General features: G+C 39.5%; 1 protein-coding gene across 50 annotated transcripts in view; it reads right to left on the bottom strand.

The window, feature by feature from the left end:
* The window catches only part of CEP63 (centrosomal protein 63), a 129,798-nt gene that overhangs the window by 43,029 nt on the left and 61,610 nt on the right, over positions 1–25,159 (bottom strand). For 12 of the 50 annotated variants that reach the window (XM_009446513.5, XM_016941976.3, XM_054681049.1 and 9 more), the window contains 7 exons: positions 24,826–24,963; positions 23,106–23,220; positions 22,023–22,220; positions 20,295–20,381; positions 13,963–14,168; positions 12,881–13,160; positions 10,544–10,934 (listed from right to left, as the gene is read on the bottom strand). In XM_009446513.5, the coding sequence (XP_009444788.3) occupies positions 10,776–10,934; positions 12,881–13,160; positions 13,963–14,168; positions 20,295–20,381; positions 22,023–22,220; positions 23,106–23,220; positions 24,826–24,963 (1,183 nt within the window). In that variant the 3' untranslated portion in view covers positions 10,544–10,775. Of the gene's footprint in view, positions 1–10,543; positions 10,935–12,880; positions 13,161–13,962; positions 14,169–20,294; positions 20,382–22,022; positions 22,221–23,105; positions 23,221–24,825; positions 24,964–25,159 lie in introns of those variants that run through there. The other 38 variants (XM_054681047.1, XM_024355690.3, XM_054681053.2 and 35 more) reach the window with 9 other exon arrangements.

The raw sequence follows: 25,159 nt of genomic DNA, 5'->3' as shown, positions 1-25,159 counted from the left end.
ACCTCAGCATCATGCAGTACACCCATGTAACAAACCTGCACGTGCACCCCCTGAATTTAAAATAAAAGTTGAAATTATTTTTTAAAAAAAGACTAAGTTCTTAGAGTCAAGATTGACATTAAGCACAAATACTGCCTCCTGTAAACGAGTGAATGTTCGCAGGGAACCAACATGACCAGGCATGAGATAAAACATAAGTAAGCCTCTAAATTCTTAACCTGGAGTCCACAGACACTTCCCAAGGGATCCAAGGATACAATTTAGGGTTCCATGAACTTGGGTGGGAAAAACTGACATCCTTATTTTCAATAACCTCTGACTGAAATGTACTTTTCTTCCATTATGAGTATAGGCCACAGTGCTAGCAGTACCTTTAGCTTTATTCCAATAGAAATCACAGATATTTTCATAGCTCATTACAATTGTGATGGACATATTAAAACATTACTTTCATATGTCCCCACTTCAAAAGCATGGTAGGTGATAGACCTGCCACTCAGTCTTGTTATTTAATGAGTTAACAAAGAAGTGCATATAATACTACATCACAAATTTGTTTTTTCTTAGGTTTTCATAACTGAATGATATTTTATTTTCCATTTAATGCTTTGTATCTTTTGTTGTTGTTGCTGTTGTTGTTGTTGTTGTTGAGACAGAGTCTCGCTCTGTCGCCCAGGCTGGAGTGCAGTGGCACGATCTCAGCTCACTGCAAGCTCCGCCTCCTGGGTCCACGCCATTCTCCTGCCTCAGCCTCCCAAGTAGCTGGGACTACAGGTGCCCGCCACCATGCCCAGCTAATTTTTTGTATTTTTAGTAAAGACGGGGTTTCACCATGTTAGTCAGGATGGTCTCGATCTCCTGACCTCGTGATCCACCTGCCTCGGCCTCCCAAAGTGCTGGGATTACAGGCGTGAGCCACCACACCCGGCCTTTGTATCTTACTTTATGCACTTAGTCATTATTCTGAGGGGTCCATAGGCTCCTCAACTCTGCCAGAGGCATCCCTGACACACAGAAGGTAAAGAACCTCTAAGTACCTAAGCCACCAGCTCCCATTCCATTTGGGAAGCAACAGAGGAGGCTGAGGCAAGATGCTTGCCAGTGGGAGGGAGAGAGGGCACTCCTAATCCCATTCAGAGGCTGACCTGGCTCTGGGGAATTTGACTTGCTGTGTTTTCCATTCTGTTTTGGCATATTCTTAAAAAACACTTGATGTGATTTGGTTGTGTCTCTGCCCAAATCTCATCTTAAATTCCCACATGTTGTGGGAGGGACCCAGTGGGAGGTGGTTGAATCATGGGGGCAGGTCTTTCTTGTGCTGTTCTCATGACAGCACAGAATAAGTCTGTGCTGAATAAGTCTCATGAGATCTGATGTTTTAACAAGGGGAGTTTCTCTGCACAGGCTCTCTTTTTGCCTGCTGCCCTCCATGTAAGATGTGACTTGCTCCTTCTCGCCTTCTGCCATGATTGTGAGGCTTTCTCAGCCAAGTGGAACTGTAAGTCCATTACACCTCTTCTGTAAATCGCCCAGTCTCAGGCATGTCTTTATCAGCAGCATGAAAACAGACGAATACAGTAAATTGGTACCAGTAGAGTGGGGTGTTGCTGAAAAGATACCTGAAAATGTGGAAGCGACTTTGGAACTGGGTAGCAGGCAGAAGTTGGAACAGCTTGGAGGGCTCAGAAGAAGACAGGAAAATGTGGGAAAGTTTGGAACTTCCTAGAGACTTGTTGAATGGCTTTGACCAAAATGCTGATAACTATATGGACAATGAAATCCAGGCTGATCTGGTTTCAGATGGAGATGAGGAACTTGTTGGGAACTGGAGCAAAGGTGGCTCTTGCTATGTTTTAGCAGAGACTGGTGGCATTTTGCCCCTACTCCAGAGATTTGTGGAATTTTGAACTTGAGGGAGATGATTTAGGGTATCTGGCAGAAGAAATTTCTAAGCAGCAAAGCATTCAACAGGTGACTTGGGTGCTGTTAAAAGCATTGTTTTAAATGAGAAACAGAGCATAAAAGTTTGGAAAATCTGCAGCCTGACAATGCAATAGAACAGCAAATCCCACTTTCTGAGGAGAAATTCAAGCCAGCTGCAGAAATTTGCATAAGTAATGAGGAACCAAATGTTAATCCCCAAGACAATGGGGAAAATATCTCCAGGGCATTTCAGAGGTCTTCACAGCAGCCTCTCCCATCACAGGCCTGGAGGCCTAGGAAGAAAAAATGGTTTCATGGGCCGGGCCCAGGGTCCCCATGCTGTGTGCAGCCTAGGAACTTGGTGCCCTGTGTCCCAGCCACTCCAGCTGTGGCTGAAAGTGGCCAACGTAGAGCTCAGGCCATAGCTTCAGAGGGTGCAAGTCCCAAACCTTGGCAGATTCCATGTGGTGTTAGTCCTGCAAGTGTGTAGAAGACAAGAATTGAGGTTTGGGAACCTCCACCTAGATTTCAGAGGGTGTATAGAAACGCTTGGATATCCAGGCAGAAGTTTGCTACAGAGGTTGGGTCTTCATGCAGAACCTCTGCTAGGGCAGTGCGAAAGGGAAACGTGGGGTCAGAGCCCCCACACAGAGTCCCCACTAGGGTACTGCCTGGTGGAACTGTGAGAAGAGGGCCATTGTCCTCCAGACCCCAGAACGGTAGATCCACCGACAGCTTGCACCGTGCACCTGGAAAAGCCACAGTCTCTCAATGCCAGCCCATGAAAGCAGCTGGGAGAGAGGCTGTACCATGCAAAGCCACAGGAGTGGAGCTGTGAAAGACCATGGGAAGCCATCTTTTGCATCAGCGTGACCTGGATGTGAGACATGGGGTCAAAAGAGATCATTTTGGAGCTTTAAGATTTGACTGCCCTGCTGGATTTCAGACTTGCATGGGGCCTGTAGCCCCTTTGTTTTGACCAATTTCTCCCATTTGGAATGGGTATATTTACCCAATGCCTGTATCCCTATTGTATCTGAGAAGTAATTAACTCACTTTCGATTTTACAGGCTCATAGGCTCAGATTTGCCTTGTCTCAGATGAGACTTTGGACTATGGACTTTTGAGTTAATGCTGAAATAAGTTAAGACTTTCGGAGATTGTTGGGAAGGCATGATTGGTTTTGAAATGTGAGGACACAAGATATGTGAGAGTCCAAGGGTGGAATGATGTGGTTTGGCTGGGGCCCCACCCAAATTTCACCTGAATTCCCATGTGTTGTGGGAGGAATCTGGTGGAAGGTGGTTGAATCATGGGGGCAGGTCTTTCTCATGCTGTTCTCGTGATGGTGAATAAGTCTCGCAAGATCTGATGGTTTAAAAAGGGGAGTTTCTCTGCACAGGATCTCTTTATGCCTGCTGCCCTCCATGTAAGATGTGACTTGCTCCTCCTTGCCTTCCGCCATGATTGTGAGGTTTCAGCCACATGGAACTGTAAGTCTATTACACCTCTTTCTTTTGTAAATCACCCAGTCTCAGGTATGTCTTTATCAGCAGCATGAAAATGGACTAATAAAACACTTAATACTTCAAATATTTTGGATCTCTGGAAAACAGCTTGAGAAATGTGGATTTAAGGAATGACTTTGCCTGGGGAAGCGTCTGGAATTGATTGGTGTTGTTAAACAATGGGTTAATGTTAAACCTTTTTGGAGCAAAATAAACAGATCAGGTGATGCCTTCTTAGTCTACAAGCCATAGCTCATGCAGGAGGTAGCAGGTTGAACATATCACCAATCTGGAACCTTTCCTGTCCTTTGCCCATGGTCCAGAATTTACTAATATGAACAGGCTACTGCTGGGGTTCCATGCTGGGCTGAGGGGCCTGTCTTCCAGAAAAGGGGATCCTTGGGGAAGCACTGAGCTCCTGCCCCAGCCACTGCCCTGTTGGGTTACACAGGGACCTGCAGGGTTGCAGTGCATGCTCCTGTTGGGACCAAGGGCTATGCTTGCCTGTGGCTGAAGAAACTAACTGGGAGATAACACTTCCGGTCTTGTTTGTTGTATTTTATTTAAGTTGGGGATCTGAAACACATGTCCTAGATCGCAGAAAAGTCAGGGACTGGTGGGCTGTTTGGGTTTATGCTATACATCAATGGCAAAACAAATCCAAGAGCTGGCCTACTGAGAGGCCCCCATTACCTCCCAAAGCTGGTGCCACAGAAATCAGGACAGCTCTGGGAACTGATGATTAGCCCATCCACAGTGGATGCCTGTCAAAGGGACAGCCACTCCAGAAAAGGACTAGGAAGACTAGTTTCAAAGAGTATCTTAGCTGATCTGTTTCTCATAGCCAAAGAAATAAAGCAGGTTTAGGTAATGTACTTGGCTTTTCTTTCTTTACTTTGCCCAGTCATGCTTGTAGAGATACTGAGGGACTTGCTAAGCAGTCTTAGGGCAGAACTTCAATATGCTCATATTCCACATCAGTGGTCTGTAACCCTCTAAAGTGTTTGTAAACAGTCCTCTTCTAAGCACTGAGGTTAGCGCCAAGCATTCCTGCAGCTTCTCCTTAGAATACACTTAGCCAAGACACTGCCTGGCTGATGAGTGGCCTTTGCTGCCTGCACCCTCGCCTAACAGGAAGCAGCACCAAGACTGAACTCCCACCCGGAAGAGCAGGAACCCCTGCGGTGTGCAGGCCCCTGGCCCTCTGCCCCACAATATCGCACAGTGCAGAGCCACCCCACACCACAAGCAATGATTAACAGAGCTTGATCATCCACTCTCTCCAAGAAAGGTACCATTACTCCTGAATGTGAACTGAGAGTTGAAAATAGAAAACTTTAGAATAGCTTGTGCTATATGTGTTGTGGTATTCCCTTAATATAAACTTGATATTTTTAAGGAGCTGCCATGCATCAGAGGCTTTTTTTTTTTTTTTGGTAACAGTGATTAAGATATAATTTACATACTATATAATTCACCCATTTAAAGTACACAATTCAGTTGTTTTTAGTTGTTATATTCAGAGTTGTGCAACCATCACAATCAATTTTAGAACATTTTCATCTCAGAAAGAAACCCCATACCCTTTAGTCTTCACCTCCCAATCCTCCTATCCCCACCCCATTTCCCACCCCAACCTTCCGCCGCCAATCCCTAGCAACTACCAATCTACTTTCTATCTCTACAGATTTGTCTATTCTGGGCAATTCATATAAATGGAGTCATACAATATGTGATTTTTTTTTTTTTGCTTTCTTCCTGTTTTCAAGGTTCATCCATGCTGTGGCATCAGTAGTATAATACATCATTCAAATCTTTTTGCTCCCAAATAACATTCCATTACATGGATATACATTTTGTTTATTCATTCATCAATGATGGACATTTAGGTTGCTTCCACTTTGGTGTTATTGTGAATAATGTTGCTAAGATCATTTGTGTACAAATTTTTGTGTGGATATATTTTCATTTTTCTTGGGCATATATTTAGGATTGGTATTGCTGGGTAATATGGTAACTCTTTTTGAGGAACTGCCAAACTGTCTTCTAGAGTGACTGCACTATTTTACATTCCCATCAGCAACATGAGTGTTCCAATTTCTCCACATCATCTTCAACACTTGTGATTGTCCATTTTTTTAATTATAGTGGATGTGTAATGGTATCTCATTTTGATTTTGATTTGCATTTCTCTGATGACTAATGATGTTGAACATCTTTTCATTTGCTTAATAGCCATCTGTACATCTTTGGAGAAATGTCTATTCCAATCTTTTGTCCATTTTTGAACTGAATTGTCTTTTTATTATTGAAAAGCTTAAGTTTTGAATGACTATTCAACTGCACTTTAAAATTCAGCCCCAGAAGGGAGAGGTTGGACTCCTCCAATTTTATGTCTCTCCCCAGGAAATGGGATACCATTCTGGGAGAACTCTAGTCCCTAAAGCTACGGTTTTTAATCTCTTTTTGATTCACAGACACCTTCAAGATTCTAATGAAAATTATGAACCTTCTCCCCAGAAAAATGCACAATGCACATTTTTTGCATTTAATATTATTATATTACTATTAACATTAATAAATGTTTTGCATTTAATATCAAGGAGTTTTAGACCTTCCCCTATCAACTACTGCCTTACGTTCTTTTTGTAAGAGGAGTGCAAAAGTTCTTCTGATTGGATGATTGTCAAATAATTGAACCTGGCCTTAATGGGCAACATAAAATTCCCAAATTCTAGTTCCTCACAGAGAGGGAAAAAAAAGATGTGAATTGTATGTCTGAATTATCAAAATTACACTGTGGAGAAATAGCTTTTACAAAAGATTGGTTTAAAGCAGTCTATCATCCCTCTAAATTTTCCCTTTTCAGGCCATGAGAGCTTTACACAATCATGTTTGTGGCCCTCTCAGAACAGTTTCCTCTGAATTTGGATGTCAGCCTTATGCCATCAACCCACAGTGAAGCATACTGTGGGGGGAGCTGTGCATATTATTATTACCAGTTACGAAAATGTTGGACTTCTCTGCTGGATACTCACATACTTTACAAAACGCTTATTCAAACACACAGAAAAAATCTGTGCTTTTCTTAAGTCTATGATTTTTTTTTTAATCTTATGGGCACCATAAAACTTTTAGGTAAATGTTTTCTCCTCTGCTTTTCCCCCTCTGAAGCTCAGAGGTTAACTTGGCTGCCTTCCTCTAGCAACTGGACTGGACAACTAGATTCATTAGTGAATCAATGTTTACGGCCCTCATTTTCCCTCTGCCCCAATTCTGTTTGTTACTTTTTGATGCATTTATACTATTTCAAACTGTTTTGGGACAAGCTGACACATTTCTAACTTTTTCTACATTTCAGTGCTGTTCATGACAACTGTTTGCTTAACGTATGTTCTCATGCCATAGAGCTTATTTTATAATTATCTTTCTTATCTGTAACTTTTAGGTACTGGACTCGAGTGTTCTGCAAACAGAAAATCATCACCCACAGTTTACCAGGTGTTATGTGTATGTAAGAGAGAGAAGGTAAGAATTGTTTGGGTTTAAGCAGATGTCACAGAAACAGAGTGCTGTAGTATTTTTTCTACACTTGTTGAGATCAAATGAGTCTGCAAGGGAAGGTAATGTCCAGCCCACAGTGGGAAGTCAACTTTGCCCTCTTCAGCTAAAATCTGCATAGGAATCCAGATGAAAATTCATGGGAATCCAGGACAAGAGGAATGAGATGACTTGCCCAATAAAACATTATCTGTAAACACCAAAAGTAGACTACCAATCCCTAATCTTTTCATCTCATTTGGGTACCCTGATCACTGAGAGATTTTGGAAAATGTGTGTTAAGACACTAACTCAGATTTAGTCTTGACACATTTTAATATTTGGTATTAATATATCTTTTTGAAAAATGGTGAGACAGTAAATTACAGTCAAATGTTCTGACAAATTTGGACAACCCATTAACTATTAGATACTTCAGCTTTAAAAAACAGTATAATTTAAGGAAATACATAGTACCTCATGATTCCTTAAGTATTTCCGGTGACTACAGAGTCTGTCATTGTTCCTCCTAGTCAACACGTAGTACAAACGTTTCAGAAACGGGCTGCAGTCTACAGATTTTAAGCTGAAGCTTGGGACTGTCTAAAACTCAGAAATCTCCTGAATATAACAGCAATGCACATAGGTACAGTACTTAAAACTGCAAAGCCCTTTCAAATATATATTTTCAGTAAATCTTCTCGACCCCATTAGATATTATTTCAGTTTTACTGATAAATACAATGAAGCCTTGAATGGTAGTGATTTTCATCCACCCAATATTTGCTTAGGATCTGTTATGTGTTAGGCAGCATGCTGACTGAGGATGTAGGCAGGACTTAGCCCCTGAAAGATAGAAATCAAAGCGGATAGCACAGTCTGGTCAGAGCCACACACAGGGTGCCATGACAGCAATGAGGAGAAACATTCCCTGACATGGGTCAGGGGATATGGGAAAGCTTTGCCAAGCCAGATAAATAGCCAAGTAAAGGGGGAGTTTTAGGAGCACATGACAGGGTGTGGGAAGAGGAGACAAACTGAAGGACAGCATGCACACCAACACGAAAGAAATGATGTAGTGCACCTCAGGAATGGCATTTTCCATTGGTTCAAACTAGCTGAGCCTCTCCTAAGTGTTGGGCTTGTGCTGGGTGATGAGGATCCCACCATGAACCAGAGAAGCAAAGTCCTTGCCCTCAAGGAGTTTTAATTCTAAAGACAGAAATAGACAGTACAAACATAAATCAAGTAATGAAATGATTTCAGATAGTGGTGAGCACTATGAAGCAAATAACACAGGCCAATGAGGTAGAGAAATGGGGAGAAACAGGTTTGGGAGGCAGCAATCAAAGAAGGCTTGCTCAGGAGAGGATGCCAGAGTGCAGGTCTGCAAGGGGGAAAACGCCAATCAAAGGTGAGGTAAGAGAAAGGGAATACTCAGGGTAAACTGCAAATGAAAGACCCTAACAGGTTAAAGCTTGCTGCACTCAATAAACAGAAAGGAGGCCAGCATGGGTGGAGCACAGTAAAGGATGATGCAATGGGTGATTAGGCCCAGATTATTGACACTCTGTAGGCTATACTAATTCATTTGGATTTTATTCTGAGTGCAGTAAGAAGCCTTGGGGCTGGGTGCAGTGGCTCACGCTTATAACCCAGCACTTTGGGAAGCTCAGGCGGGTGGATCACTTGAGGTCAGGAGTTCGAGATCAGCCTGACCAACATGGTGAAACCCTGTTCCTACTAAAAATACAAAAATTAGCTGGGCCTGGTGGCATGCGCCTGTAATCCCAGCTACTCGGGAAGCTAAGGCAGGAGAATCACTTGAGCCCGGGAGGTGGAGGTTGCAGAGAGCTGAGATCCTGCCACTGTACTGCAGCCTGGGCGACAGAGTGAGACTCTGTCTCAATCAAAAAAAAAAAGAGAAGCCTTGGAAGAGTCTGAAGGGAAGCAGTGGTGACACTGTTTCATTTACATTTCTAAAGGATAACTCCAGAAGCTCCCTGAACTACTGGTGTGAGTAGTATCAGTTAGGAGGCTACTGCCAGAATCAGGGTGAGAGAGAAGTAGTCTGGATCAGGTGGTAGAAGTGCAGGAGGGAAATGGTTGGGTCTGAGATAAGATTCTGGGGGAAGAAATGACAGGACCTCCCAAATGACTGGATATGCGGATGTGGGTAAGGAAGGAATTATAAGTAACTCCTAGGAACTGGCAAACATAATGCTATGTCCTGATATGGAATCTTAGCAAGAGGGAGAATAAAGAGTTCTCTCTTGGAAACAAGATGTTTGTCAGATATCCAAGTGAAGACATCGCATAAGCAGCTAGGTATCTAAGACAGCAGCTCTGGGGAGAGGTCAAGATTAGTAATAAATGTAAGGGTCACTGGCCTATAGGTGGTATTAAGAGCTTGAGAATGGAATGGAAACTTCTAGGGAAGAGAATGCTGAGGGAGAAAACCCATGACAGAGCTCTAGGGGGCCCTCTGACTTAGAGGTTAGAAGAGGAAAAGCCATGAGATGGAGTGGAGGATGAGGTAGAGAGGAAACCAGAAGTTCCAGGTCACAGAAGCCAAGAGAGAGTCCAACTGTGCTGAATGATGCTCAGACACTGATTAGGTCACTGGTGAACTCAAGAGCAAGAAAGCAGTCTGGGGACGGAAGTGGTGTTGGAGAGGGTTAGGAAGAGAACTACGGTGGGGCAGGGTGAGGAACTCGAAAGAGTCACTGCAGACAACTCTTTCCAGAAGTGTTTGGGTGAAGGGAAGCAAACATACGGAGCAGTAAATAGAGAGGCATTAAAAAAACCTGAGGTTTTATTTAAAAAGGGGAAATAACAGGATGTTTTACGCTGATGGGAAAGATCCACTACAGAAAGAGGGTTCACACCCTTGAGCTGGCAAGTACACTACACTGACCTTTCTCATCTGTAACTGCACATTCTAGTTCCTTTGCTAGATCTATTTCCTGTGATCCTCAGATGCTGGCATCTTTCAAGGCCCCAAACCCAGCCTCCTGCTCTTCTCTCTCTCCACAGCCTCCCTGGTGGATCTTATCAACTCCCATCGTTTCAAATGCCTCCGGCACATCAACATCCAGATCTTTGTCTCCCATCTAAACTTGTCCTCAGCAGTGCAGACGCTGAACATTTATTTCCAATGGATATTCCATGGGCACCGTGCATGACAGCCAGTCCCTTGCCCTCCCTGCCTCTCTCCTCTGCATGAGTGTTGAGCAAGAGAGGACTGCTTGCTAAGGTTCTTTAGCACACCCCCCCTTATTCACTACCAGCCTGACTTTACACACTACCAGCCCCTTGGCTAGGAGGGGCTACCAGCCCAGTAAATAACAAACCCCGTTGGCTGGTAAATGGCAAAACCAGTCTATCAATCCAGGTAAGTTTGACCCCTAAATCCATGCTTCTACACATTTCCCCTAAAGAAAGTTCCTGCAGTTACTTTATTTTCAACATGTATCATAAAATCCTTATTTCAATTAGTACATAGCTATTCACATTTAAGTCAGCAAGGTAAGTATCACCTTATGATAATAAATATTCGTATGAGAAAAAAGTCTAGCAAAGTGGTTTATTCTCTCAAGCTATTGCTGGAAGAAATCCTTTAAACAAACCAGTGCAGAGAAAATGCCTATCAAAAGTATCAGTTTTTCAGCTTTCTTCACCACTGCTTTAGATGTATCATTTTTATAATTTTATCTCTTCATGTTTTTAAAGAGCTGCTACTTCAGATGACAGTAACTCTTTGGTGTTTATTTTTATTTCCAAGATTGTGATTTTTTTAAGAGGCTACTTTAAGGCTGTGAATTGTCTCACTGTCTTTTCACTCTCTCTTTTTAGTTCTTCAATATGGGCATCCAAGCGCTCTAGAATGTGATGAGACCTCAGTTCCTCCTCTTCCAAAAATCTGGTAGCTATTGAACCAAGGGGAGATACAGGCAAGGAACACTGGAAGAGACACAAATTTTGACATGTGTAAATAAGTAGAATATTATATTTCTAAGATACACTGTTCATGACATTTTCTAACTAGCAATATTAAAAGGTGATTTTTTTCCTCTGAAGATACTTTTTTGGTTTTCATCCTAATGACAAGAGCAATAAAAGAACAAAAATCAGTAAGTTCTGCAAAAATTAACACAGATCTCTCCGTTTCTGACCCAAATTGTAACAATGTAAAGTATCATATATTAGTTATTGGTCTGAAGAATGTTTCAATTTAGACTTATATATGCTTCCATAGTTAATGCCTATTATTTCAAACTCACTTTAAAAACCTAAGTATGTCACTTTTATTTTAAAGCACAAAAATTTAACAAAAATAAATTAGATGCCAGCTAAAATCAATTATTTTTTCTCCTCCAAATTTTCAGTCCACAGTCCCTTATCTGAAACCCTTGAGGCTAGTGATATTTCAGAATTCTGATTTTAGAAAGGTAACATAGAACATATGCCATATGCAGTCAATACTCATTCACAATAGCAGTAGTTGTGTTCTATAAAGTCACCCAAAACACTGAATTAGGAAACACAGAATTTTTGGCCCAGGGAAAATACACACATACAACAAATACACACACACACACATACACACATACCCCACACAGAGAGCATAATCCTAAATCCTAGAACAAATCATTCTGGTAGATTCTGTATTTTTTATTTCACATGACAGACATGAGGTTCAGAAGTGGTAACTCTCCTGAGGCTGCCCCACTAACTGGTGCTGAAGCTGGGATTCAGACTCTATCCAACTGGCATGGAGCTGAGCTTCTTTCCCTACACTGCGCTGCCCCGTCCATCTCCACCCTATGGTCACCTCCGCATAAGCAGGGGCAACAAGGCAGAGTGCTGCCTACTTCCACCTTGGCTGGGATTGTGCAAGTCAGTCACTCAAATTTTTTGCCACTCTGCATGTCCACGAATTACTGTGGAAGTGCTGCGCATATTGATTTGGGAGTTACAGATAAAGTTTAGGGAGTAGACAAATTCACAAATACAAAATCTGTGAATAATGAGGATCAACTGTATTACCCCAGTGGAGTCTGAGGGAACATCCCATCACCAAACACACTGATATTTCTGAAGCAAAACACATGGATACTCACACTAAGTGGAATAGAGAAAGTCTATACATACTAACACATCAGTTCAGGCCAGGGAAAGTTTTGGTGCCAAAAAAATTTTGCTGCTAAACTTAGGAAGAAAGTAAAGTGAGGACTTATTTTGAAAAATAAAAGAAAATCTTTCCATGGACTTGGTAGCACATTAATAAGTCAGAAATACTGCACTTTCACATCTATATGGCCACAGCTGGTGACAGGAAATGAAGGGCCCATGGCAAGTGCTTTGGTGCAGAAGGCAAAAAGATGGTGCAGCCTGCCCAGCAATGGAAGGAGCAAGGGACCGGCATGGTGTCCAAGGCACATTCTGCCCTGAGGGCCACCATCTGTGACCCCCAAGCCATGCTCTGCACACATCAGAGGCACAGCCTTCCTCCCCCTCCACACTCCCTTTCTCCCTTCCAGCAGTTCCTCTTTTCCTCCTTCACTGCCTGTGCCTCAGGACTATCTTGGCATCCAGAGACAGTTCTTGAATTAACCATTCCAGAAGAAAATTGAGCATCACTGAAAAGGGCAAGAAGGGAATTTCCAATAAGGGTTAAAGACAAATGAATACGTATAACATATTTCAGAACATTTTGAAAAGTAGTCTTGGCCGAAAGTGTCTTCACAAGCAAAAACTGTATGACAGGGATACCTGAGAATAATGAAGAGTACTTACGATAAAAGAATCAGTAAGGAAAAAAAAAATCACCTTCTTCACCCTTAAAATAAAAAATCAAAGCAAACTAAAAAAACTAACAAATTAGTAAGATCAGAAAGTTTCCATACCGAAGATATAAACTCTTCTTGGTCATTCATACTCTCAGATATAGTGTCAGAAAAATTGGCTTCATTTGTATCTAGCGCTGAAGGCAAAGAATGAGTTTTACATAGAGAGTAGGAAGTCAAAGACCTGGTGGAGCTGCAAGGGCTGATTTGAGGACTCAGGGGGCTTAGCACCCTAGGCATGGGGTTTATACTATCCGACGCTTGTCCTCTTGGAGAATGAAGACCTGTTTTGTAGTGCTCAGTCTTTATTCCATCATGTCTGTGCTGGCCATGGGTTGGCCTGGATGGTAGATTAGAAAACAAAACAAATAAAAAATTGTAGCAACTTTTCTCTTTCCAACAGAAATGTAGGAAATTTGCTTAATAGCCTAACTAATAAGGCTACAATTTACAAAATGAGCAACCTACTCAGATCAGAAAGAGATTTCTTTCATTCATTCAGGCCCCAAATATCCAATTCCCACTACCAAGTCCCTGCCCTCACACACTTATGGTATAGCAAGAAAGACAAACAAGCTGCCAGAGTAATCTAGTGTGGTTAGTGCTGGGACAGGAGAAGTGCTGTGCACATAAGAAGGCACCTAACCTAACTAGGGGATTGGGTGGGTGTAGGAGTGGAGGTGAGGGTGTCAGCAAAGGCTTTGGGGTAGGAAAACATGTAAGTCATATAGTATGAGCTGAAGCCAAGTGGCTTTTCACCGAATGCTTATTTCTTACGGTAACAGCTATAACAAATTGACTAAAAACACAAAGGAAGCTGTTTATAAAAAGCCAAATTCTACTTCTTATGGGCAAATGGGGTTGAAGAGGTGGAAGGCAGCATGAAAAGCCTCAGGTAATATACATCTTGTTTACACTGACATCCAGAGTGTACAAAACTAAAGCTTTAATGAAAATGCTATACACCTCCCCCAGCCATTTTTTAACATGATCATAGCTTTACTTGTGCACACTATACTTCAGAATTAAACATTGAGTCCTTTGATGAAGATTTAATTTCTGTAAGTCAAAAATTATTCTCAAAGAAATGAGAATTACATTGTACCAATACACATTTTAAATAAACTTTTAAAAAATTTTACTTGAACTCTGTATTCTTGAACTCAGTTGTTCTGCTGTGTGTTGGTTTAAAGATCCTGTCATTTTGTTTTTTGCACATCTGAGTAGAAATCTCCAGCTGAGATTTGGTATTCATCAAATCTTTCTGTAGTTGTTGATTTTCAGACACTAATTTATTTAATGCCTCAATATAATTCTCCTGGAGGTCTGCTAGTGAAATCTCTTTTGCCTAATAAAAAAGAATACTAGAGTCACTTAATCTGTACAAGAATACCTGTGATCTGTGATACTGCTGGTTGGAAAATTCAGTGTTTTTTAGTTGTAAGTAGTTAATCTATGGCTTTAATGAAGCTTTGTTTTTAGGCCTCCTAAAACTAACAGAGATAAAGAATTCTTCAAGTAAATGGTAGTGGAACACTAGAAGCACAATGGGCTTCCTTGTGTGGCAAGGAATTCCAAGAAGGTGGAGGAAGGATGGAATCAGGATGGAGGAAAGCTGTAAGAGGGAATCAGAAACAGGGAAGAAGAAGGAAAATAGCAGCCATGTTTCTTCTGCAAGAAGGTGAAGGTTGAATAGCCCCAGAATACTAATGAAAGAAAACGGAGACCTAGTTCAAGGAAAGAAATTTGAACAAAAAGTTCTGAGAAAAATCTTCTGGCTGGCAGGGACAACTTTTAAATAAATAATCTCTAATCTTAAACACTTTTCTACAACTTTGGTATCTACTCATATATAAATTTGGACATGATAAAGCAGGATTCAAGTATATAGTGGGAATTACTATTCTGATCTGGTATCATAAATTTTATTGCTCTTCAATTCTAGGTGTTTCCTGGTAAGACACTACTTGAAAAAATGGTAGTCTGGGTGATTTTTTTTCTAATGACAAAATATTTTCATTAGTATTATGCAAAGTTATGGTAATCTTTGGAGTTTAATACCATGGTTAGCTTGGTCTTTTCTGTAAAAAACAAACAAACAAACAAAAAAAAAACAAATTCTGAAAGTAAGCTAGTCAAGAGTGGTCTGACAAACATAATTTTCCTAACAAAAACATAAACTTTAAAATATACCTGTGAACTATCTGTGTACAAGTAGTGACTATGAGCTACAAAATCTTTCAACAAGTTGTCAATGCCAGATAAAATATCAGAGAAGAACATCTGCAGGACATACGAGTTAAAATGAAACTATTATCGGTTTTTAAAACATGGTAAGTAATTTATCAGAGCTGTTGCTTTCATTATTAAGATAATTAGGTAATTTATTAAAATAGACATTTAACCCAAACATTCATTTGTACAAGTAACTTCAGCTTCCTACATGGTAAAATGCAAAAGGGCATTTTCTAATAATTATTCTTCATAATATGTACAACATATTCACACTGTATGTAATTTCAAAACTAGAGAAAGCTTAAACTGCTGACAAGGTTTTCACCAGTTTGATGTCTGATGTCATTAAACATACTTATTAAAAAATGATAATGCTTATCTTCGCTCAGGTATGTTTTAAAAATTTCTCTAAGTTATTATTTTATAAACAATTACTACAGATAAATGAATATGAAAGGTAATATGAAAACTGAGTAGCAAGCACACATCTAGCTGTGTAAAGAAAGAACAGTATTACCACTATTATTGATAGCTGGAAGTTTCAGGAGAAATTAAGCTGAACAGCATCTCTGGTCATGGTCTGGCTTAAGTTCCCCTGAGAGTTCTCAATTCTTAAATATGAATAGATAATCACTGCATAAGATAAGAGTCTCTCAACCAAGTACTGCTGAATCCTAAGCCTTTACAGAATTCTGTGGTGTAAATCAGTTTAGTTCTTAGAGTTCTCCACTACTAGCTTAGTATTGACTTTATTAGGGGATATTAAGTTCCCTCCCTCCCTTCTTTCCTTCCCTCCTTCCCACTTTCCCCCTTACAAAATGTTTAGCTATTGTCTCCTCTCCTATTATTCCCAACCTCGTGGGTTTGTGCTTTAAAAATAAATCCTTTCGAAAAATTTCTCCCATTTTGTAGGTTGCCTGTTCACTCTGATGGTAGTTTCTTTTGCTGTGCAGAAGCTCTTTAGTTTAATTAGATCCCATTTGTCAATTTTGGCTTTTGTTGCCATTGCTTTTGGTGTTTTAGATGTGAAGTCCTTGCCCATGCCTATGTCCTGAATGGTATTGCCTAGGTTTTCTTCTAGGGTTTTTATGGTGTTAGGTCTAACGTTTAAGTCTTTAATCCATCTTGAATTGATTTTTGTGTAAGGTGTAAGGAAGGGATCCAGTTTCAGCTTTCTACATATGGCTAGCCAGTTTTCCCAGCACCATTTATTAAATAGGGAATCCTTTCCCCATTGCTTGTTTTTCTCAGGTTTGTCAAAGATCAGATAGTTGTAGATATGCGGCATTATTTCTGAGGGCTCTGTTCTGTTCCATTGATCTATATCTCTGTTTTGGTACCAGTACCATGCTGTTTTGGTTACTGTAGCCTTGTAGTATAGTTTGAAGTCAAGTAGAGTGATGCCTCCAGCTTTGTTCTTTTGGCTTAGGATTGACTTGGTGATGCGGGCTCTTTTTTGGTTCCATATGAACTTTAAAGTAGTTTTTTACAATTCTGTGAAGAAAGGCATTGGTAGCTTGACGGGGATGGCATTGAATCTGTAAATTACCTTGGCAGTATGGCCATTTTCACGATATTGATTCTTCCTACCCATGAGCATGGGATGTTCTTCCATTTGTTTGTATCCTCTTTTATTTCCTTGAGCAGTGGTTTGTAGTTCTCCTTGAAGAGGTCCTTCACATCCCTTGTAAGTTGGATTCCTAGGTATTTTATTCTCTTTGAAGCAATTGTGAATGGGAGTTCACTCATGATTTGGCTCTCTGTTTGTCTGTTGTTGGTGTATAAGAATGCTTGTGATTTTTGTATATTGATTTTGTATCCTGAGACTTTGCTGAAGTTGCTTATCAGCTTAAGGAGATTTTGGGCTGAGACAATGGGGTTTTCTAGATATACAATCATGTCATCTGCAAAGAGGAACAATTTGACTTCCTCTTTTCCTAACTGAATACCCTTTATTTCCTTCTCCTGCCTAATTGCCCTGGCCAGAACTTCCAACACTATGTTGAATAGGAGTGGTGAGAGAGGGCATCCCTGTCTTGTGCCAGTTTTCAAAGGGAATGCTTCCAGTTTTTGCCCATTCAGTATGATATTGGCTGTGGGTTTGTCATAGATAGCTCTTATTATTTTGAAATACGTCCCATCAATACCTAATTTATTGAGAGTTTTTAGCATGAAGGGTTGTTGAATTTTGTCAAAGGCCTTTTCTGCATCTATTGAGATAATCATGTGGTTTTTGTCTTTGGCAACCTACTCATCTGACAAAGGGCTAATATCCAGAATCTACAATGAACTCAAACAAATTTACAAGAAAAAAACAAACAACCCCATCAAAAAGTGGGCAAAGGATATGAACAGACACTTCTCAAAAGAAGACATTTATGCAGCCAAAAAACACATGAAAAAATGCTCATCATCACTGGCCATCAGAGAAATGCAAATCAAAACCACAATGATACCATCTCACACCAGTTAGAATGGCAGTCATTAAAAAGTCAGGAAACAACAGGTGCTGGAGAGGATGTGGAGAAATAGGAAGACTTTTACACCGTTGGTGGGACTGTAAACTAGTTCAACCATTGTGGAATTCAGTGTGGCGATTCCTCAGGGATCTAGAACTAGAAATACCATTTGACCCAGCCATCCCATTACTGGGTATATACCCAAAGGACTATAAATCATGCTGCTATAAAGACACATGCACACGTATGTTTATTGCGGCATTATTCACAATAGCAAAAACTTGAAACCAACCCAAATGTCCAACAATGATAGACTAGATTAAGAAAATGTGGCACATATACACCATGGAATACTATGCAGCCATAAAAAATGATGAGTTCATGTCCTTTGTAGGGACATGGATGAAACTGGAAATCATCATTCTCAGTAAATTATCAGAAGAACAAAAAACCAAACACTGCATATTCTCACTCATAGGTGGGAACTGAACAATGAGATCACACGGACACAGGAAGGGGAACATCACACTCTGGGGACTGTTGTGGGGTGGGGGGAGGGGGGAGGGATAGCACTGGGAGATATACCTAATGCTAGATGACGAGTTAGTGGGTGCAGCGCACCAGCATGGCACATGTATACATAGGTAACTAACCTGCACAATGTGCACATGTACCCTAAAACTTAAAGTATAATAATAAAAGGAAAAAAAAAAAATAAAACAAAAATAAATCCTTTCATGATAGTTTTAGAGGGATTTGAGGATAGAGCAAGATCAGATGAGTGTTTTCATCTGCCACCTTCAATGACAGCGTAATATTCATAAAATCACAAATTAACCATTGAAATAAATATTTAGTTTATTTCAAAATTTTGGATATTGCAAACAATACTTCAATGACCATTTTATGCACACTTGCTCCTAGAGAATGGTTTCCATGGGAATGTAAAAAGATAAGACCATTCTGAAAACAATTCAGCAAGGACTATCAAAATCAGAAACACACATGACCCAGGAATTTAGAGGCTATACGTATTTACGCATTTGATGGATATTGCTAAGCTGTCCTCTAGAAAGGCCGTATCAATTCACTTTCTCATTGACAGTGCAATAAGTCTGTTTCCTTACATCTTTCTAACACTGGCTATATATTAGTTTTTAAAGGTTATTATCAAACCAATTAGTAAAAGAATGTCTATTTATTTTGCTTTATTAGAGAGGTTGACCAGTTTTCTTTGTTTACTAGATATTTATATTAATTCTGTGAGGTATCTGTCTACATTCTTTGCCTATTTTTCTACTGGATTATCTTTTCCTTATTATCTTTGTAGGGAATTTTTATATATTAATAATTTACATTAACCTTTTGTCTGATTATAAACTATTTTCTCCCTATTAGTCTTTTTTAATAGGGCCTTTTACCATCCAGAAACTTCACATTTTTATGTTGTAAAATCCTCTATGGCGTCATGATGTTTGGAGAATCTTACCCTTCTGAAAGATTACAAAAATAGTCCCCCATTTTTCCAGTTGAAATAAGGTACTCTATAATAGTCTTTTGCATGTTCTTCCACCCCAGTATCCACAATCCTGGATTGTGAAATTAGAATTTTTCAGAGCAAACAGGGAGCATGTTGGAACCATATATCTTTTTGGAGGAATACTCTCTGGAAATGCAGGAAAAAAGCATTTATACAATTTTCAGACATCTGACCTACACCAAGAAAAGATGGGTCAGAATAGATGAGTCATTCTGCAAATTATAGGAATTTTGTAACAAAACAGTTAAAAGAGCATCTATACTGTAATTCACTGTTGGCTAATCATGTTCTCTCTGGTTTCACAGAAGCTTGTATGCATTTCTTATCCTTGCTACTAGATTACTCTAGTCTCTTAAAGGCTAGAGTAATTTGAGTAATTGCAGCTAATCCAAAATCTCTCTTAAAGGCAAGAATGCTATCTTATTCAGCCTGTGTTCATTATAGCACCTACTAAAAGTCCTTGAATATAAAAGATTCTAAAATATTTTATTATGTGAATATCTTGTAGAAATAAAATTAAAATTAAATTATTTTAAAGACAATATACTTTCTAAAAAGATAACAAACATAATAATCATTAACAATAATAATAATAATAATACCACCATCTAGGACGTATTGCATACTTACTAAGTGCCAGGTACTATGTACTATGCTAAGTCCTTCATATACATTCTTCCAACTAAGAACACAGACTGTAGGTAAATTTTATCACATACATAATATAAAAAAATACCTTCCTGGCCGAGCACGGTGGCTCATGCCTGTAATCCCAGCACTTTGGGAGGCTGAGGCGGGCAGATCACCTGAGGTTGGGAGTTCGAGACCAGCCTGACCAACATGGAGAAACCCTGTCTCTACTGAAAATACAAAATCAGCCAGGTGTGGTGGCGCATGCCTGTGATCCCAGGTACTCAGGAGGCTGAGGCAGGAGCATCATTTGAACCCGGGAGGTGGAGGCTGTGGTGAGCCAAGATCACGCCATTGCACTCCAGCCTGGGTAACAAGAGTGAAACCCCGTCTCAAAAAAACAAACAAAAAAACAAAAACCCTTCCTGCTGCTGGAGTGGAGAGTCATATTTTGCTCACTTCCAGTATTGTTTTACCTTCATTTTCTTTGAGAAAATTTCTGCAAAAGGATCTAAGTTGATCTTAATTCTCTCTTTATAATGTAAATATTTACAAAGTAATTTTTTTGAAGGCTTGGATAGTAGAAAAACTTAAGTTTCTATTTATGTACCTCATGTAAACCCAATTCCAATTTCATCACCATTTCAGAAAGATGACGATTTTCTAATTTGAGTGACTCCAGCTGATCCAAAATCTCCTGAAAAGGGGAAAACAGAAAAAAATAAATATAACATGTAAATCAAATGCATCTTACAAAATTTTTCCACATGGAATTTTCATTAGGCTAAGTCATATTCTTCATTTATATACATACATATACATATTTATATATATATACACATATATATGTACGTGTGTGTGTATATATATATATAGACTTTCTAAAAAGATTTTTAAGATGTTATTAAGGTGAATGAACATGAATGGGATGAAGATATCATTCTAATAGGATAAATCAGGTGAGAAAGCAGCAAAGTTTCAATCCACTGAACCCCTTAAATCCCTACCCATTCTCCTGTGCTGGCCTCCTCCAATTTGGCTTCTACCTGCAACGTCACATGGAATTGTACTTTATTCACAAAATAACAATTTATATTCAGTTCTCATTCCCCTCAGCTTTTGTGCTTGACCATTCCCATTTGAAAATATTCCTTCTTTCCTTGGCTTGGCAAAAACTATCTGATTTCCCTCCTCACTGCTCCTTTTTTTAAGCTTCATTCCAACATCTTTTTTACGCTAAATGAGAAGTATCCTAAGTTTGGTTTGAGTCACTTCTCTTCTTACGCTATGCTTTCTCACTATTATCATTAAGTCTCTCAGGGGGTTCCAAATGTCACCATGAAGAAAGGACAGCCACAGCTAAATGCCTAATCCTGATTTTAATCTTCAACTCCAGGCCTTCTGTGGAATTGACTATTATCCATACAAAATTCCAGCCTTTATTCCAAACAAATGTGTCAAACCAATGTCCTCTCCACCAGTTTCCCCAGTCTGTGTACTTTTCACACAAATTCATCATCCTTCACCAAACTTGCTCCCTGTCTTTTCTCTATTTCATTAAAAAGCATCACTTTCTATCAGTTGCCTAAGTTTAAATCCTGTGGAGCACCATTCCTTAACTCTGCCTACCTCACCCTCCCTGCCAATCAAATACAATGCCCAGTCATTTTTACCAGCCCAGTATCTCCAGAATTCATCCATTTCCCTCTGCCTCCCTTGCCCACTGCTCAGGCCACCATCTTACCACTGTAACAGCATCTGGGTGCTCTGTCTCCCTGCTTATTCTCCATTTAAGGACCACTGAATTTTACTCCTGCTTGCAGCCATTCCCTACTGACCTCAAAGTCACAGTATAACTCCTTTACATGGCTAACATAGCCCTTCAGCAGCCAGTCCCTGCTTTCCAGTCTCATACCTTCCACTCATCCCACTTGTACTCTAGTTTCAACCACAGTGAGCGTGTTTCTACTCTCTCTTAGAGACCTCTGTATTTTCCTGTGCCTGAAACACTTTTCCTCCCCATCACCCAGCTCGCTCCTAACTTAGCTTTGCTATCACACCTTCTGGAAGGCCTTTGCAGCGAGTGGTCTAGATTCAGGCTGCTTGTGATCTCTAGTGACTCTCACCATACACCACTGATACAGTCACTTTACTTGTCTGTGTCTACTCTCACCTCCCCACCATACTCACTAAACTCTTTGCTAGCCAGCATGCTCTCAGCTCAAAGCAGGTATCTAATAAAAATTCACTGAATTAAATATTATGAAAATTATGTCTTTAATCAACTCCATCTTTAAAACAAATTTCAAATTTAAAAAAGGTTTTGTTCAGGCTTCACCTTATGCTCTACTGCTTTGTCTTCTGCCTTTTGCATCTCTGCTCTGAGTCGCTTTTCCATGTCTGAGGAAGAACCTTTGGTGGAAGCAATAGTGATATCTCGCTGATGTAACTCCTGAGTTAGATGGGAGATTTCCATCTTCATTCCTTCTAGTGCAGAACTGTAACTTTGTTCACCCTGTAAAATCTGTTCTTTCAACTATAAACAAGCAGAAAAGAAAGCACCAAAAGTTAAGAGAAAGCATTTAGATAGAATAATATGTTACTAGCTAATAAAATAAAAGTTCACCTTATCTCAAGACATTAAATTTCTCCTAAATTAAATCTGCAGAAAAATTAGCAATTTACCAAGTTGCATATCTGTACTGAAGGTCAGGTGGTTATACCTACAATCATTTATTATACCTCAAAACAGGGAGAGATGGGTTATTCAAGTGCTGAGGACCAGAATCAAGGTCCATGCACACAATTTAGAGGAGAGTACTTGTGACCTTCATTCTTTTTTTTAGTTGTGAATCTAAAAGTTTTGCTCATATGGTATCTTAGTCCACAGGATAACAAATAGAACAAGAGGAAGAAAGGAGCTAGAAGTAATCTTAAAGAAGTAACAAAAAATACAAATCAACAAATAGGACAGTTAGGGCCCATTCATATAGACACAAACAGCTCTGCATACCTCAATAGCTGACAAGGATACTAACTACATCATAGCACAGGAGACAATACATAAATACTATCTTTAGGCAATAAAAAAATATTAAGTGACAGTTCATATTTTTTTGCAAGCAACAGAGTATATGTCTTTTAGAAAACTTTTCATCAAAACATGTTTAAAATAAAGTTTTTGAGTTCAAAGGGGACAGCCTTCAATTATCTTAAAAATATTTATTGGGCATCAGGGGCAATGCCAAAGAAAGAAGGCACTTTCCCTATGCACATTCCACAAACTCTTCCACTCCTAAATATCAAGTGGTCCCTTGAACTACATTTTTTTCTCATTAAAAATAACCCCTATAATCTCCCAATCCACAGCTTAGTCCATAAACACATACAATTTTGCAATCCTAGGTATGCAGATTTTTACCTTCTTAATCTCTGCTTTGTATTCATTGTTATGTGCTTCCATCCTCTTCAGTTCTTCATATTTTTCCATTAGTTCTTGGCTCAGCTGTTTACACGTTGCACTCACAGATTCCAAACTGTATGACAAAAATAAGATCCCATACTTAAAACCAAAATCCTGAAACCTATAAATTGGACTATCTAATTTACATTCTTGATATCCAAAAAATATCCAGCCAATATCTTAAACATCACCTCAGTCATTTAAAATATTACTAAAAAGCCAATCAATAAAAAAACTGTGATAAAAATGTAAACTGTTGTCCCAATGTCAAAAATAATAAACTTAATTTTAGTCAAACGGAAGAGTACACATATACTTCAATAATAACAAAGACTATCTCAAGTACTCCAAGTATTCCAAAAGGAATAAAGCAGAAAATATGTGTGTGTATGCATGTTTGTGTATTTAACATGTAGATAAAAGTAAGAAAATACTTACTTGTTTCCAAAACCAGAAATAAATGTAAAAACAAAAAATGTATTACTTAAAGATAACCTAAAAAGTGTAAAATGATATTTCTCTTGTTGTTTGCCTAAAGGTTAACAGTTCATGTTAAAAGCAATTTTATCTTTTACATACAGAAAATGTCAGTGTACAAATGATCATGACTCATGTGTTTAAAACAAAATATCACACTCTTCCCAATCAAAAAGTTGAGAGGTTATGAAAAACCAAAAAAAATTCTATAAGTACGACAATGACAAGTGTTTAGGTGGGTATGGTATAGCATTAGTCAGGATTCAATTAACACCCAAGGAAGTAACACCACCACAGCAGAACAAAAAGGAGGATCACCATGTGTCAACTGTTACCCCTTCCTACCCTGCTTCTGAGGTGGCAGGGAGGAAAACCTAAGTGAAGGGCTGCTAAACAGGTGAAAGGTAAAGAAGTAGAGTCAGTATAGACAACTCTTTTGAAGAATTTGGTCTTAAAGAGAAGTACAGAAATGTGGAAATAACTTGACGGAGACATAGGATTAAGGGATGGTTTTTCCCCCAGATGGGTGATGTTATAGCGTATTTTATACCAGTGGATATGATTCAGCAGACAGAAAGAACTTGATGATGTAGAAGAGAAAGGATATAACTACAGAAAAAGGACACAAGTGGAGTGGTTGGTCTTAGAAGTGCAGAAAGGCACAGGTATGGGCAGACTGGTAGATTTGATGACAGAAAGATTAAGAGGTTCTCCTTTAATTGCTTCTGTCTTCTCAATGAAATAAGAACTTAGGGCAGGGTGCGGTGACTCATGCCTGTAATCCCAGCACTTTGGGAAGCCAAGGCAGGTGGATCACCTGAGGTCAGGAGTTCAAGACCAGCCTGGCCAACATGGTGAAACCCCGTCTCTACAAAAATATAAAAATTAGCCAAGCATGGTGGTGCACGCCTGTAATCTCAGCTACTCGGGAGGCTGGGGAGGAAGAATAAATTAAACCAGGAGGTGGAGGTTGCAGTGAGCTGAGATTGTGCCATTGCACTCCAGTCTGGGTGACAGAGCGGGACTCCGTCTCCAAAAAAAAAAAAAAAAAAAAAAAAAGAAATAAGAACTTAGGCCATTTGTGGATACTAGAAAAAAATCTTATTTTTTTTACTATGACTATTACATTCATTTACAATATGATGATCAAAAATTCATTTTAACAACTTGAAATTTTTGAAATGTGTGTATAATTATGTACCTGCCTTCAAGACGAGTCACCTCTGCCTGCAGAAGGTCCTCACTAGTATGGGTAAAATTCAACTGGGAGAGCACACTGTCTAAGTCCCCCTGCCCTTGAGAGGTGTACTTCTTTTCTGCCAGAGATTCTTCCCGTGGCCTATGGAAAGACATAGGATGATTGTTAAGGCCTTTATCTCTGCCAACAAAAATAATGCTCATCTAGTCTGTGTTTCCCAATCATTTTTGGTAACCTCTTTGGAACTCTTCAGTTTGTCTCCTGCTTTATAAAAAGAATATTGGGAGAGGAAAGAAAGAGTCAAGAGATGCTGATACTTCAAAAAGTAGCAATTTAC

This window comes from Pan troglodytes, chromosome 2 (genome assembly GCF_028858775.2).
Source record: "Pan troglodytes isolate AG18354 chromosome 2, NHGRI_mPanTro3-v2.0_pri, whole genome shotgun sequence".
NCBI lineage: Eukaryota > Metazoa > Chordata > Mammalia > Primates > Hominidae > Pan > Pan troglodytes.
Note: the sequence above shows the minus strand (reverse complement) of the source record. Positions and strands in the feature narration are given on the sequence as shown.